The following is an 18,004-nucleotide window of genomic DNA, read 5'->3' on the forward strand; positions in this document are numbered from 1 at the left end:
CGAGGGTCATTAAGACTATCTACTACACGAGGGTCATTAAGACTATCTACTACACGAGGGTCATTAATACTATCTACTACACGAGGGTCATTACTACTATCTACTACACGAGGGTCATTAAGACTATCTACTACACGAGGGTCATTAAGACTATCTACTACACAAGGGTCATTAAGACTATCTACTACACGAGGGTCATTAAGACTATCTACTATACGAGGGTCATTAAGACTATCTACTACACGAGGGTCATTAATACTATCTACTACACGAGGGTCATTAAGACTATCTACTACACGAGGGTCATTAAGACTATCTACTACACGAGGGTCATTAATACTATCTACTACACGAGGGTCATTAATACTATCTACTACACGAGGGTCATTAAGACTATCTACTACATGAGGGTCATTAATACTATCTACTACACGAGGGTCATTAAGACTATCTACTACACGAGGGTCATTAAGACTATCTACTACACGAGGGTCATTAAGACTATCTACTACACGAGGGTCATTAAGACTATCTACTATACGAGGGTCATTAAGACTATCTACTACACGAGGGTCATTAAGACTATCTACTACACGAGGGTCATTAAGACTATCTACTACACGAGGGTCATTAAGACTATCTACTACACGAGGGTCATTAAGACTATCTACTACACGAGGGTCATTAAGACTATCTACTACACGAGGGTCATTAAGACTATCTACTACACGAGGGTCATTAAGACTATCTACTACACGAGGGTCATTAAGACTATCTACTACACGAGGGTCATTAAGACTATCTACTACACGAGGGTCATTAAGACTACAATACGAGGGTCATTAAGACTATCTACTCCACGAGGGTCATTAATACTATCTACTACACGAGGGTCATTAAGACTATCTACTACACGAGGGTCATTAAGACTATCTACTATACGAGGGTCATTAAGACTATCTACTACACGAGGGTCATTAAGACTATCTACTACACGAGGGTCATTAAGACTATCTACTACACGAGGGTCATTAAGACTATCTACTACACGAGGGTCATTAAGACTATCTACTACACGAGGGTCATTAAGACTATCTACTACACGAGGGTCATTAAGACTATCTACTATACGAGGGTCATTAAGACTATCTACTATACGAGGGTCATTAAGACTATCTACTACACGAGGGTCATTAAGACTATCTACTACACGAGGGTCATTAAGACTATCTACTACACGAGGGTCATTAAGACTATCTACTACACGAGGGTCATTAAGACTATCTACTACACGAGGGTCATTAAGACTCTCTACTATACGAGGGTCATTAAGACTATCTACTACACGAGGGTCATTAATACGATCTACTACACGAGGGTCATTAAGACTACAATACGAGGGTCATTAACACAATCTACTACACGAGGGTCATTAACAATATCTACTACACGAGGGTCATTAAGACTATCTACTACACGAGGGTCATTAAGACTATCTACTACACGAGGGTCATTAAGACTATCTACTACACGAGGGTCATTAATACTATCTACTACACGAGGGTCATTAAGACTACAATACGAGGGTCATTAAGACAATCTACTACACGAGGGTCATTAACAATATCTACTACACGAGGGTCATTAAGACTATCTACTACACGAGGGTCATTAAGACTATCTACTACACGAGGGTCATTAAGACTATCTACTACACGAGGGTCATTAATACTATCTACTACACGAGGGTCATTACTACTATCTACTACACGAGGGTCATTAAGACTATCTACTACACGAGGGTCATTAATACTATCTACTACACGAGGGTCATTAAGACTATCTACTACACGAGGGTCATTAAGACTATCTACTATACGAGGGTCATTAAGACTATCTACTACACGAGGGTCATTAATACTATCTACTACACGAGGGTCATTAAGACTATCTACTACACGAGGGTCATTAAGACTATCTACTACACGAGGGTCATTAATACTATCTACTACACGAGGGTCATTAAGACTATCTACTACACGAGGGTCATTAAGACTATCTACTACATGAGGGTCATTAATACTATCTACTACACGAGGGTCATTAAGACTATCTACTACACGAGGGTCTTTAATACTATCTACTACACGAGGGTCATTAAGACTATCTACTACACGAGGGTCATTAAGACTATCTACTACACGAGGGTCATTAATACTATCTACTACACGAGGGTCATTAAGACTATCTACTACACGAGGGTCATTAAGACTATCTACTACACGAGGGTCATTAAGACTATCTACTACACGAGGGTCATTAATACTATCTACTACATGAGGGTCATTAAGACTATCTACTACACGAGGGTCATTAATACTATCTACTACACGAGGGTCACTAAGACTACAATACGAGGGTCATTAAGACTATCTACTACACGAGGGTCATTAAGACTATCTACTACACGAGGGTCATTAATACTATCTACTACACGAGGGTCATTAAGACTATCTACTACATGAGGGTCATTAAGACTATCTACTACACGAGGGTCATTAAGACTATCTACTACACGAAGGTCATTAATACTATCTACTACACGAGGGTCATTAAGACTACAATACGAGGGTCATTAAGACTATCTACTACACGAGGGTCATTAACAATATCTACTACACGAGGGTCGTTAAGACTATCTACTACACGAGGGTCATTAAGACTATCTACTACACGAGGGTCATTATGACTATCTACTACACGAGGGTCATTAAGACTATCTACTACACGAGGGTCATTAAGACTATCTACTACACCAAGGTCATTAAGACTATCTACAACACGAGGGTCATTAAGACTATCTACTACACGAGGGTCATTAAGACTACTACACGAGGGTCGTTAAGACTATCTACTACACAAGGGTCATTAAGACTATCTACAATACGAGGGTCATTAAGACTATCTACTACACCAAGGTCATTAAGACTATCTACAATACGAGGGTCATTAAGACTATCTACAATACGAGGGTCATTAAGACTATCTACTATACGAGGGTCATTAAGACTATTTACAATACGAGGGTCATTAAGACTATCTACAATACGAGGGTCATTAAGACTATTTACAATAAGAGGGTCATTAAGACTATCTACTACACGAGGGTCATTAAGACTATTTACAATAAGAGGGTCATTAAGACTATCTACTACACGAGGGTCATTAAGACTATTTACAATAAGAGGGTCATTAAGACTATCTACAATACGAGGGTCATTAAGACTATCTACTACACAAGGGTCATTAAGACTATTTACAATAAGAGGGTCATTAAGACTACAATACGAGGGTCATTAAGACTATTTACAATACGAGGGTCATTAAGACTCTACAATACGAGGGTCATTAAGACTATTTACAATAAGAGGGTCATTAAGACTATCTACAATACGAGGGTCATTAAGACTATCTACTACACGAGGGTCATTACTAGGAATAAGGTAAAATTACACTTGTGTTAGCTAAAAAATAAAAAATCATTCCCCTCCCTTTCTGTAGCTACATTCATCAGACACCTTTCGGCACTCTTCTTAAACTGGTTCATGTTATGACTGACTTTGACATGTGCGGGCAGTCTGTTCCATTCCTTTATTGCTGTACAATAAAAGGTGTTTGACGCCTGGCCAATGACAGTGGGTACTACAAAGTTGTGCTCTCTCCCCCTAGTACTATGATTGCTTTGGTTCCCAACCTTGACAAAATTGACAGCAAGATATTCTGGACACTGTTTGTGGGCAATTTTATAAACATGATTTAGCTTCAGTTGTTTTACTCTGTCTTCAACATTCAGCATATCCAACTGCTGTAATTCATCCTGGCCTACATGTTCTCTTGGTCCCAGCCCCAGAATGAATCTTACGATTTTGTTCTGGGTGATTTGCAGTCTATCTTTCAGTTTTTTTGTCAAGGCAGAGTACCAAGAAGAGCAAGCGTAATCCATATGGCATTGTATAAGGGCTAGACATAGGGTCCTGCGAGCCTCAGTAGGTAGACACTGTGCTTGTCTATACAGGAACTTCAGCCTGGCATTCGCTTTCTTTACTACACTGTTCCCTATCAATTCTCCTGACATGCATGGGTCAAAGGGGATTCCCAGATATTTTACTGATGAAACCAAAGTGATGGACTCCCCATTACACTGAACATTAAAATTATTTACCCTTCTCAGTTTATGTTTCGTTCCAAAGAGAATGGCTTCAGTTTTCCCGAGGTGTAATGATAGTTTGTTGTCTACTAACCATTTGCTGCAGGACTCCAGTTCCAGTGTTAAAACATTAGCAATATCTTGTGGGTCTTTACCTGTCACTAACAGAGCACTGTCATCTGCATACAGTAGGAGTTTGCACTTGACACTGATAGGCATATCATTGACATAACATAAGAATAATAAGGGACCCAGAATACTACCTTGGGGAACTCCACATGTTATCGGCAGGGGTTCTGATTCTGTTTTGTTGATTTTGACTATTTGTCTCCTGTTGCTAAGGTAGGACTTAAACCAGTCTACAGAACCTATACCGATAGCTTGAAGTTTATTACATAATATATTGTGGTTGACAGTATCGAAGGCCTTTTGCAGGTCTAAGGTTACCATGCCTATGAGGTTCCCCTTTGACATTTCAGTTCTCAAGTAATCCATCAGATTAATTAGAGAGGTGTCGGTTGAGTAAGATCTTCAAAAGCCCGATTGATAGCTATGGAGAATGTTGTTGTTATTAAGGTACTTGAGAGTACACCGCCCTCTGGAATTTTGGATATTATACTGAGTATACTAACAGGCCTATAGTTGCTTACATCAAACCTACTATTTTTCTTGAAGATAGGAGTAACTCTGGCCTCCTTGAACCCCTCCGGTACGGTATTAGTGGTGATTGATAGATTTATTATGTGAGCAATAGGGAGTGACAGTTCAGAAGCACCATCTTTTAGGAACTTAGACGGGATGTTATCAGGGCCTGTGCTCTTAGTTCTTTTTGAAGTCACTTAACCCAACCCAACCTAACAAAACGCGATCTAGTCACACTCAAATTAGCCTGGTCTACTCATACCAATTTCCTAACAAACTAGAACAAAAATCTACGATGATAGGCGCATCTGGTGTCAAAATCCTGAGTGATATTGCTAAGAAGTGACCGACTGTGCGGCGGCCATTGTTGTTACATTATTGGAACGCCGAGGACTGAATCCTGGCAGCTGATTGGATGTGGCTCGAATTTTACCGCATACATCCTTTCCCTCATAAAAATATTTAAGTGGTTAATATTTCCCCAAAAAAAAGGGCAATTTACGTACCTTTTTTTCATAGTTTCCACAAAATAAAATTAATTATTGCAGAACTCACTTATTATTGTACCCTGAAATATAAATTATTGCCAAACTCAGTCGAGCAACTATAGTCTATATTGACTAATAGTAATAATAATAATATAATAATAATAATAATAATAATAATAATAATAATAATAATATATTTACTACCAGTACATGTACAAGGTATACAGACCATAGCTGACATCAATGACATACTACTATATAGCAAGTCCCTTGTTATGCTGAACATTTCCCGAAAATTAGGTTAATTTTGTCCCCAGGATGCGACCCACACCAGTCCACTAACACCCAGGTACCCATTTTACTGATGGAGAACATAGACAACAGATGGAAAGAAACACGCCCAATGTTTCTACTCTGGCTGGGAATCGAACCCAGGCCCTCACCGTGTGAAGCGAGAGCGTTAGCCACCAGGCCACCAGAGTGGGGAGCGCTAAACCCATAGGATTATAAAGCGCACGTGGGGGGGATGGAAGGTATTCATTCTTAATTCAGGGAACTGGAGCACAGTTCCAGTTCCCTAGATCAAGAGCCCCTCACCAGCGCCAAGGAACCTCCCTTGAGGGGAATATATTATGTAGATTTAACATATGATAACCCAGTAAAACACACAAGACAAGGTGTCCTGTGGTTAGGTTGGTAGCGCATTTAGCTCACACACTGAGGTCCGCGGTTCGATTCCCGGTACGGGCGGAAACATTAGGACCTGCTGTCCATGTTCGCCTAACAGTAAGTAGGTACTTAGGTGTTATTCACCTTACATCTGCTGTCACTGTTCACGTAGCAGTAAGTAGGTACTTGGGTGTTAGCCGACTGGTGTGGGTCGCATCCTGGGGACAGAATTAACTTAATTTTCGGGAAATGCTCAGCATAACAAGGTACCTGGAGTTTACCTGGGGTCCCCAGATCCCAATGTATAAGTTGATATAACAGAATATATATATATATATATATATATATATATATATATATATATATATATATATATATATATATATATATATATATATATATATATATATATATATATATATTTTTTTTTTTTTCTTGCCAACAGAAGAAGAAGCATTGTTCCAGGACACACGAACTGAACTCAAAAAAATCAACGACATTCTAGACAAACTCTCAGGATTAGTAAACTCGGCAAACAACAAGACAAGAGTGAGGCATCCCTCTGGGTGGGGTGTTGTCTCCCACGATCCTGTCCTCACACGAGATGCTGTCCTCACACCAGTACCTAATGACATATGTGTTGATACGAGCTATGAAATATGCACAGATCTATGTAATACTCTTACTCAGATACAAAATCTGATGGATATTTTGTTGGCGAGTATTGATAACTGGGACCGGAGCGATTATAAACATCTGAAACAAGCCGGAGATGCTCTGTCAACGAACGAGGAAAATGCAAGTCAAGATGACAGTTTTTCTCAGAAGATTGATAAGGATAACTTCAGTAATTATGTCCAGACCGTTCAGTCAGTGAGTATATATATATACACACACGTCATGTATTATATATTGGGCTGGGAATGTATGTTCCAGGAAGAAATTGTATGGTGATACCGACGAGATGTGGGAAAAGGTAGTAGTAGTAGTAGTAGTAGTAGTAGTAGTAGTAGTAGTAGTAGTAGTAGTAGTAGTAGTAGTAGTAGTAGTAGTAGTAGTAGTAGTAATAGTATTATTATTATTATTATTATTATTATTAGTAGTAGTAGTAGTAGTAGTAGTAGTAGTAATAGTATTATTATTATTATTAGTAGTAGTAGTAGTAGTAGTAGTAGTAGTAGTAGTAGTAGTAGTAGTAGTAGCAGTAGTAGTAGTAGTAGTAGTAGTAGTAGTAGTAGTAGTAGTAGTAGTAGTAGTAGTAGTAGTAGTAGTAGTAGTAGTAGTAGTCAAACCATACCACGGGCGGAGATAGAACCCGCGGTCAGAGAGTCTCAAAACTCCAGACCGTCGCGTTAGCCACTAGACCAGCTAGCCACAATAAGATTCGTCCAACTAGGTATATTTCTACACCATAGGAAGGTTAGCACAGGCACCTCTGTGACCACAAATGCAAGATTTTACAGACGAATCTCCAGCTAGCGTGGCCGTGACGAACTCTAGCTCAAGTCCCCTCAAAGCCGTCAACATGACTCACAACTTCGTAATGACACGATTAGTGGTATGGTTTGTTTGCAATCGTGTCATTACGATTTCGTGAGTCATATTGACGGCTTTGAGGGGACTTGAGCTAGAGTTCGTCACGGCCACGCTAGCTGGAGATTCGTCTGTAAAATCTTGCATTTGTGGTCACAGAGGTGCCTGTGCTAACCTTCCTATGGTGTAGAAATATACCTAGTTGGATGAATCTTATTGTGGCTAGCTGGTCTAGTGGCTAACGCGACGGTCTGAAGTTTTGAGACTCTCTGACCGCGGGTTCTATCCCACCCCTGGTATGGTTAGTAGTAGTGGTAGTGTTGGTAGTGGTGGAAGAATTGTAGTGAGATGGGTTGGATATAAGAAGTACCTGTCACCATCAACCACAACTGTACTATTAATACTACTGCTACTATTACTACGACTACTACTATTACTACGACTACTACTATTACTACTGTTACTCCTACTACCCTCGCGGCTTACCACCTGACTCCTGCAAATATATATAAACTCGTTTCTTAGTTACCTCTTCATTACAACTAAAGAAGACACTCGTGGCGATACGTTTCCTATAATAAAAGTCCTGAAGTGTACATAAATGTTCCCACAACAGCTGGAGTGTATGATGTGATGCTGTGTATGGTGTGATGCTGTGTATGGTGTGATGCTGTGTATGGTGTGATCCTGTGTATGGTGTGATGCTGTGTATGGTGTGATGCTGTGTATGGTGTGATGCTGTGTATGGTGTGATGCTGTGTATGGTGTGATGCTGTGTATGGTGTGATCCTGTGTATGGTGTGATGCTGTGTATGGTGTGATGCTGTGTATGGTGTGATGCTGTGTATGGTGTGATGCTGTGTATGGTGTGATGCTGTGTATGGTGTGATGCTGTGTATGGTGTGATGCTGTGTATGGTGTGATGCTGTGTATGGTGTGATCCTGTGTATGGTGTGATGCTGTGTATGGTGTGATGCTGTGTATGGTGTGATGCTGTGTATGGTGTGATGCTGTGTATGGTGTGATGTTGTGTATGGTGTGATGCTGTGTATGGTATGATGCTGTGTATGGTGTGATGCTGTGTATGGTGTGATGCTGTGTATGATGTGATGCTGTGTATGGTGTGATGCTGTGTGTGGTGTGATGCTGTGTGTGGTGTGATGCTGTGTATGGTGTGATGCTGTGTATGGTTTGTATGGTGTGATCCTGTGTATGGTGTGATGCTGTGTATGGTGTGATGCTGTGTATGGTGTGATGCTGTGTATGGTGTGATGCTGTGTATGGTGTGATGCTGTGTATGGTGTGATGCTGTGTATGGTGTGATGCTGTGTATGGTGTGATGCTGTGTGGTGTGATGCTGTGTATGGTGTGATGCTGTGTATTGTGTGATGCTGTGTATGGTGTGATCCTGTGTAGGGTGTGATCCTGTGTATGGCGTGATGCGGTGTATGCTGTGTATGGTGTGATGCTGTGTATGGTGTGATGCTGTGTATGGTGTGATGCTGTGTATGGTGTGATGCTGTGTATGGTGTGATGCTGTGTATGGTGTGATGCTGTGTATGGTGTGATGCTGTGTATGGTGTGATGCTGTGTATGGTGTGATGCTGTGTATGGTGTGATGCTGTGTATGGTGTGATGCTGTGTATGGTGTGATGCTGTGTATGGTGTGATGCTGTGTATGGTGTGATGCTGTGTATGGTGTGATGCTGTGTATGGTGTGATGCTGTGTATGGTGTGATGCTGTGTATGGTGTGATGTTGTGTATGGTGTGATCTGTGTATGGTGTGATGCTGTGTATGGTGTGATGCTGTGTATGGTATGTGATGCTGTGTATGGTGTGATGCTGTGTATGGTGTGATGCTGTGTATGGTGTGATGCTGTGTATGGTGTGATGGTGTGATGCTGTGTGTGATGCTGTGTATGGTGTGATGCTGTGTATGGTGTGTGGCTGTGTATGGTGTGATGCTGTATATGGTGTGATGCTGTGTATGGTGTGATGCTGTGTATGGTGTGTGGCTGTGTATGGTGTGATGCTGTATATGGTGTGATGCTGTGTGTGGTGTGATGCTGTGTATGGTGTGATTCTGTATATGGTGTGATGCTGTGTATGGTGTGATGCTGTGTATGGTGTGATGCTGTATATGGTGTGATGCTGTGTGTGGTGTGATGCTGTGTATGGTGTGATGCTGTGTATGGCGTGATGCTGTGTATGGTGTGATGCTGTGTATGGTGTGATCTTGTGTATGGTGTGATGCTGTGTATGGTGTGATGTTGTGTATGGTGTGATGCTGTGTATTGTGTGATATTGTGTATGGCGTAATGCTGTGTATGGTGTGATGCTGTATATGGTGTGATGCTGTGTATGGTGTGATGCTGTGTATGGTGTGATGCTGTGTATGGTGTGATGCTGTGTATGGTGTGATGCTGTGTATGGTGTGATGCTGTGTATGGTGTGATGTTGTGTATGGTGTGATGCTGTGTATGGTGTGATGATGCTGTGTATGGTGTGATCCTGTGTATGGTGTGATGCTGTGTATGGTGTGATCCTGTGTATGGTGTGATCCTCTGTATGGTCTGATCCAGTGTATGGTATGATGCTGTGTATGGTGTGATGCGGTGTATGGTGTGATGCGGTGTATGGTGTGATGCTGTGTATGGTGTGATGCTGTGTATGGTGTGATGCTGGGTATGGTGTGATGCTGTGTATTACCTGGAGTTTACCTGGAGAGAGTTTCGGGGGTCAATGCCCCCGCGGCCCGGTCTGTGACCAGGCCTCCTGGTGGATCAGCGCCTGATCAACCAGGCTGTTGCTGCTGGCTGCACGCAAACCAACGTACGAGCCACAGCCCGGCTGATCAGGAACTGACTTTAGGTGCTTGTCCAGTGCCAGCTTGAAGACTGCCAGGGGTCTGTTGGTAATCCCCCTTATGTGTGCTGGGAGGCAGTTGAACAGTCTCGGGCCCCTGACACTTATTGTATGGTCTCTTAACGTGCTAGTGACACCCCTGCTTTTCATTGGGGGATGGTGCATCGTCTGCCAAGTCTTTTGCTTTCGTAGTGAGTGATTTTCGTGTGCAAGTTCGGTACTAGTCCCTCTAGGATTTTCCAGGTGTATATAATCATGTATCTCTCCCTCCTGCGTTCCAGGGAATACAGGTTTAGAAACCTCAAGCGCTCCCAGTAATTGAGGTGTTTTATCTCCGTTATGCGCGCCGTGAAAGTTCTCTGTACATTTTCTAGGTCGGCAATTTCACCTGCCTTGAAAGGTGCTGTTAGAGTGCAGCAATATTCCAGCCTAGATAGAACAAGTGACCTGAAGAGTGTCATCATGGGCTTGGCCTCCCTAGTTTTGAAGGTTCTCATTATCCATCCTGTCATTTTTCTAGCAGATGCGATTGATACAATGTTATGGTCTTTGAAGGTGAGATCCTCCGACATAATCACTCCCAGGTCTTTGACGTTGGTGTTTCGCTCTATTTTGTGGCCAGAATTTGTTTTGTACTCTGATGAAGATTTAATTTCCTCATGTTTACCATATCTGAGTACTTGAAATTTCTCATCGTTGAACTTCATATTGTTTTCTGCAGCCCACTGAAAGATTTGGTTGATGTCCGCCTGGAGCCTTGCAGTGTCTGCAATGGAAGACACTGTCATGCAGATTCGGGTGTCATCTGCAAAGGAAGACACGGTGCTGTGGCTGACATCCTTGTCTATGTCGGATATGAGGATGAGGAAGAAGATGGGAGCTAGTACTGTGCCTTGTGGAACAGAGCTTTTCACCGTTGCTGCCTCGGACTTTACTCTGTTGACGACTACTCTCTGTGTTCTGTTAGTGAGGAAATTATAGATCCATCGACCGACTTTTCCTGTTATTCCTTTAGCGCGCATTTTGTGCGCTATTACGCCATGGTCACACTTGTCGAAGGCTTTTGCAAAGTTTCTATATATTACATCTGCATTCTTTTTGTCTTCTAGTGCATTTAGGACCTTGTCGTAGTGATCCAGTAGTTGAGACAAACAGGAGCGACCTGTTCTAAACCCATGTTGCCCTGGGTTGTGTAACTGATGGGTTTCTAGATGGGTGGTGATCTTGCTTCTTAGGACCCTTTCAAAGATTTTTATATGGGATGTTAGTGCTATTGGTCTGTAGTTCTTTGCTGTTGCTTTACTGCCCCCTTTGTGGAGTGGGGCTATGTCTGTTGTTTTTAGTAACTGAGGGACGACCCCCGTGCCCATGCTCCCTCTCCATAGGATGGAAAAGGCTCGTGATAGGGGCTTCTTGCAGTTCTTGATGAACACAGAGTTCCATGAGTCTGGCCCTGGGGCAGAGTGCATGGGCATGTCATTTATCGCCTGTTCGAAGTCATTTGGCGTCAGGATAACATCGGATAGGCTTGTGTTAATCAAATTTTGTGGCTCTCTCATAAAAAATTCATTTTGATCTTCGACTCTCAGTCTGGTTAGCGGCTTGCTAAAAACTGAGTCATATTGGGACTTGAGTAGCTCACTCATTTCCTTGCTGTCATCTGTGTAGGACCCATCTTGTTTAAGTAGGGGCCCAATACTGGGCGTTGTTCTCGATTTTGATTTGGCATAGGAGAAGAAATACTTTGGGTTTCTTTCGATTTCATTTATAGCTTTTAGTTCTTCCCGCGATTCCTGACTCCTAAAGGATTCTTTAAGCTTAAGTTCGATGCTTGCTATTTCTCTGACCAGTGTCTCCCTGCGCATTTCAGATATATTGACCTCTTTTAGCCGCTCTGTTATTCTTTTCCGTCGCGTGTAAAGGGAGCGCCTGTCTCTTTCTATTTTACATCTACTCCTCCTTTTTCTTAGAGGAATAAGCCTTGTGCATACATCGAGTGCCACCGAGTTAATCTGTTCTAGGCATAAGTTTGGGTCTGTGTTGCTTAGTATATCTTCCCAGCTTATATCGGTTAGGACTTGGTTTACTTGGTCCCACTTTATGTTTTTGTTATTGAAGTTGAATTTGGTGAATGCTCCCTCGTGACTAGTCTCATTTTGTCGGTCTGGGGCTCCTCGCATACATGTCTGAACCTCAATTATGTTGTGATCTGAGTATATTGTTTTTGATATGGTGACATTTCTTATCAGATCATCATTGTTAGTGAATATGAGGTCTAGTGTATTCTCCAGTCTAGTAGGCTCTATTATTTGCTGGTTTAAATTAAATTTTGTGCAGAGATTTAAAAGCTCGTGTGAGTGTGAGTTTTCATCAGAGCTGCCTCCTGGTGTTATTTCTGCATCAATATTATTTGCTATATTCCTCCATTTTAGGTGCCTTAAGTTGAAATCCCCCAGGAGCAAGATGTTGGGTGCGGGAGCTGGAAGATTTTCCAGACAGTGGTCAATTTTTAACAGCTGTTCCTGGAATTGCTGGGATGTTGCATCCGGAGGCTTGTAGACTACCACAATGACTAGGTTTTGGTTCTCGACCTTTACTGCTAAAACTTCCACTACGTCATTTGAGGCATTAAGCAGTTCTGTGCAAACAAGTGACTCTGCAATGTACAGGCCAACCCCCCCCTTTTGCCTGTTCACTCTGTCACATCTGTATAGGTTGTAACCTGGGATCCATATTTCATTGTCCAAGTGATCCTTTATGTGGGTCTCAGTGAAAGCCGCGAACATTGCCTTTGCCTCTGCAAGCAGTCCACGGATGAAAGGTATTTTGTTGTTTGTTGCTGGCTTTAGACCCTGTATATTTGCAAAGAAGAATGTTATCGGACTGGTGGTATTGTTGGTACTGGGGGGGGATTTTTTTTCCGGCATTAGTATCTGTATCTGTTGGTTTGGAGTGGAGGCCATCGACTGTGGTTCCACTCCAGGAATGACTGGATTTGGTGTACGATTTCTGCCATTTCCTGCCAGTTTTTTTCCTTCCTGGCACTAAAAAACCTCTCCCTCTTGAGTGGCTGTGGCTACCCAGGTTTTCCCATGGCCTGGATGTTTTGTATCTTTTTGTCCCCTTTAGATGGTATGCCTGGCAATTTAAGTTATAGCACAGTCTTTCCTGTACTGAAGAGGTACACATTTCAGGGTGAAAAAGCTTACAGGAAGGGAGTTTGCATTTTCCTGTTGTCATATGGGCATGGCATTTTCTAGGGTGGTCATAGTTGCACGTCCCATCTGTTTTTCCAGATTTCCCATGCCAGCAGATACCAAGTGCATAGTATGTGCACAGGCTTGGTTTCTGCTTGCCTTGGGTTTCTGTGACTGTATTCCCTGTTGGTGCATGTTTCCCTGTCTTACTTCTATCCTCCCTAGCACCAACAATGGAGCTCCCACCAGTTGTTTTTGGTAATTTATCCTCACTATTGCTATTGGAGTCCTCTTGTTTGCTATTTCCTGCGGTATTTCTAGTTTGCAATATTGGTTTTATCTTATCTTTGACTACACTTGTTTCCCTACTATGGCTCCTGTCCCCTATGAGGTCATTTATATGTATTCCTTCCTGCGTATAATTCCCGACTACCTGGACAAAATCTCCAGCTTCACCATTACTGTCTCCCAGGACAGTATCTCCAGCTTCACCATTTCTGTCTCCCAGGACAGCACCTCCAGCTTCACCATTACTGTCTCCCAGGACAGTATCTCCAGCTTCACCATTTCTGTCTCCCAGGACAGCACCTCCAGCTTCACCATTACTGTCTCCCAGGACAGCACTATCAGCCCCACATTTACTGACTACCAGGACTTCATCTCCAGCCTTACAGTTTGTGACTACATGGCCAGTATCAAGGGCAGTACCATTCAGCCCAGACTTTTTATGTTCCCATCTGTTGTAGAAAGCTTCCAGGTTTTCTATGAAAGCAGCTTTGATGTTGTCCTCTTTTAGTACCCTTGTGATTTTAGTCCACAGATTTTCCTCATTTGGGCATACCCAGAAACACTTCTCTGTTTTAATACTGCTTGTAGCTAGTTCTGGGATATCTGCACAAGGGGCGTGACACCAATTTCCACAAAATTGACAATTTATCCATGTGGAAGCCCGTTTGTTTGACTGACCACAGACTACACACAGCTTCATAATGATTTGAATGGTTGATTTACTGCAATTCTACTAGCAACCTCTTGAATATTATATTAATAACCTTAAATGAAGCTCTAGCTATTTGTATTTCTGTTTCTAACTCTTTTTGTATATTGGACAGCTTACCGTCACGTTCCTGATTTTTAATGTTTGTGTTTATAAGGGCGCCTACAACCCCATCCGTTTACAGTCTGCTTTATTGTCCAACGAAACTGTTTGAAACCAGTCCCGGGTTCGGACCAGTCAAGGGTTCGGACCAGTCAAGGGTCCGGACCAGTCGATCTGCTCTGATCAGTGGGTCACTTATTTAAAACATATTGGTCGGTGATTTGAGCTAACACATGAAGGATCTACTGGAAATTATCTACCCGAGTAATATGTGATTTGACTGATACAAAAGTATAACTTGCGTGTTGAAGAGCCGGTGATATCTGGCAGCTCCTACAATGACGTACAGTCGACCTCTTTGTTTATCAATCGCTGTATCTGGCTTTTCTATTTTTGTTTTTTTTCGTCTCCACCACAATAAATGCTATATTATCACTATAGTTGACTGGTGCAAATTTTGGAGGAAGGACGCTTTTTCTGTAGTAATAATTGCTTCTCGTTGTGTATATTGCGACCGCTGGTAACTACAGGTTATATGAAATTCACAGTAACGTCTCGTATTTCAAGAAAAAGAAACTAATGAAAGTCACTCCACTCCACTAAGTACCATTATAATACTGGTTAGTTGCTACTACAACACTGTATTCTGCTATTCACTGGTATCACTAGATTATATGCGAGTACACTAGCAGGCCAGGAAGATTATTAAAAACAGCTGACCTGTGGTAAGTTTCTGGCGACTTCTGGCACCTTCCTCTATAGGCTTATCACTTCATTTACAAATTCACCTGTTTTCAAATGACACTTTAGCCTTTATCATCAATATACTAGGGAGCCACTGTAGTATACACTATACACTATGTATACTCAATGTTATCAGGGAGACTTTCTTTCCTCTTACATGAAAAGTTCAATTATTATTATTTTTTCCACACGGGACACAGGCCTATGATTCCCCTCTGGCAGTAAACTCTGCTAGGTAATGCACACTAATTCTCCTTTTTTGACTCAGTATATAATGTTTTCCGCCCAAGATTGGTTCCAGGCGCTAGAGGGATGTATCGTATAGGATTGATGACACAAATTAAAGTTCTAGCACGTAAGAGCGACCGTGTAAACACGAGAAAACCCTGAGCACAACGAGGCACGCTGACACGTATGGTGTGATGCTGTGTATGGTGTGATGCTGTGTATGGTGTGATGCTGTGTATTGTGTGATGCTGTGTATGGCGTGATGCTGTGTATGGTGTGATCCTGTGTATGGTGTGATCCTGTGTATGTTGTGATGCTGTGTATTGTGTGATGCTGTGTATGGCGTGATGCTGTGTATGGTGTGATCCTGTGTATGGTGTGATGCTGTGTATTGTGTGATGCTGTGTATGGCGTGATGCTGTGTATGGTGTGATCCTGTGTATGGTGTGATGCTGTGTATGGTGTGATGCTGTGTATGGTGTGATCCTGTGTATGATATGATCCTGTGTATGGTGTGATGCTGTATATGGTGTGATGCTGTGTGTGGTGTGATGCTGTGTATTGTGTGATGCTGTGTATGGTGTGATGCTGTGTATGGTGTGAAGCTGTGCATGGTGTGATGCTGTGTATGGTGTGATGCTGTGTATAGTGTGATCCTGTGTATGATATGATCCTGTGTATGGTGTGATGCTGTATATGGTGTGATGCTGTGTGTGGTGTGATGCTGTGTATGGTGTGATACTGTGTATGGTGTGATGCTGTGTATGGTGACATCCTGTGTATGGTGTGATGCTGTGTATGGTGTGATGCTGTGTATGGTGTGATGCTGTGTATGGTGTGATGCTGTGTATGGTGTGATCCTGTGTATGGTGTGATGCTGTGTATGGTGTGATGCTGTGTATGGTGTGATGCTGTGTATGGTGTGATGTTGTGTATGGTGTGATCCTGTGTATGGTGTGATGCTGTGTATGGTGTGATGATGCTGTGTATGGTGTGATGATGCTGTGTATGGTGCGATGCTGTGTATGGTGTGATGCTGTGTGTGGTGTGATGCTGTGTATGGTGTGATGCTGTGTGTGGTGTGATGCTGTGTATGGTGTGATGCTGTGTATGGTGTGATGCTGTGTATGGTGTGATCCTGTGTATGGTGTGATGCTGTGTATGGTGTGATGCTGTGTATGGTGTGATGCTGTGTGTGGTGTGATGCTGTGTATGGTGTGATGCCGTATATGGTGTGATGCTGTGTGTGGTGTGATGCTGTGTATGGTGTGATGCTGTGTATGGTGTGATACTGTGTATTATGTGATGCTGTGTATGGTGTGATGCTGTGTATGGTGTGATCCTGTGTATGGTGTGATGCTGTGTATGGTGTGATGCTGTGTATGGTGTGATGCTGTGTATGGTGTGATGCTGTGTATGGTGTGATGCTGTGTATGGTGTGATGCTGTGTATGGTGTGATGCTGTGTATGGTGTGATGCTGTGTATGGTGTGATGCTGTGTATGGTGTGATCCTGTGTATGATGTGATGCTGTGTATGGTGTGATGCTGTGTATGGTGTGATCCTGTGTATGGTGTGATGCTGTGTATGGTGTGATGCTGTGTATGGTGTGATGCTGTGTATGGTGTGATGCTGTGTATGGTGTGATCCTGTGTATGGTGTGATCCTGTGTATGGTGTGATCCTGTGTATGGTGTGATGCTGTGTATGGTGTGATGCTGTGTATGGTGTGATGCTGTGTATGGTGTGATGCTGTGTATGGTGTGATCCTGTGTATGGTGTGATGCTGTGTATGGTGTGATGCTGTGTATGGTGTGATGCTGTGTATGGTGTGATGCTGTGTATGGTGTGATGCGGTGTATGGTGTGATGCTGTGTATGGTGTGATGCGGTGTATGGTGTGATGTGGTGTATGGTGTGATGCGGTGTATGGTGTGATGCTGTGTATGGTGTGATGCTGTGTATGGTGTGATGCTGTGTATGGTGTGATGCTGTGTATGGTGTGATGCTGTGTATGGTGTGATGCTGTGTATGGTGTGATGCTGTGTATGGTGTGATGCTGTGTATGGTGTGATCCTGTGTATGGTGTGATGCTGTGTATGGTGTGATGCTGTGTATGGTGTGATGCTGTGTATGGTGTGATGCTGTGTATGGTGTGATGTGTATGGTGTGATGCTGTGTATGGTGTGATCCTGTGTATGGTGTGATGCTGTGTATGGTGTGATGCTGTGTATGGTGTGATCCTGTGTATGGTGTGATCCTGTGTATGGTGTGATGCTGTGTATGGTGTGATGCTGTGTATGGTGTGATCGTGTGTGTGGTGTGATGCTGTGT

At 42.6% G+C, this 18,004-nt stretch overlaps 1 protein-coding gene across 1 annotated transcript in view; it reads left to right on the forward strand.

Annotated features, from left to right (window-relative positions):
* The window catches only part of LOC128699872 (mucin-2), a 62,882-nt gene that overhangs the window by 10,439 nt on the left and 34,439 nt on the right, over positions 1-18,004 (forward strand). Inside the window, exon 2 of the mRNA XM_070102312.1 lies at positions 6,452-6,879. Within this exon, the coding sequence (XP_069958413.1) occupies positions 6,452-6,879 (428 nt within the window). The remainder of the gene's footprint in view (positions 1-6,451; positions 6,880-18,004) is intronic.

This window comes from Cherax quadricarinatus, chromosome 81 (genome assembly GCF_038502225.1).
Source record: "Cherax quadricarinatus isolate ZL_2023a chromosome 81, ASM3850222v1, whole genome shotgun sequence".
NCBI lineage: Eukaryota > Metazoa > Arthropoda > Malacostraca > Decapoda > Parastacidae > Cherax > Cherax quadricarinatus.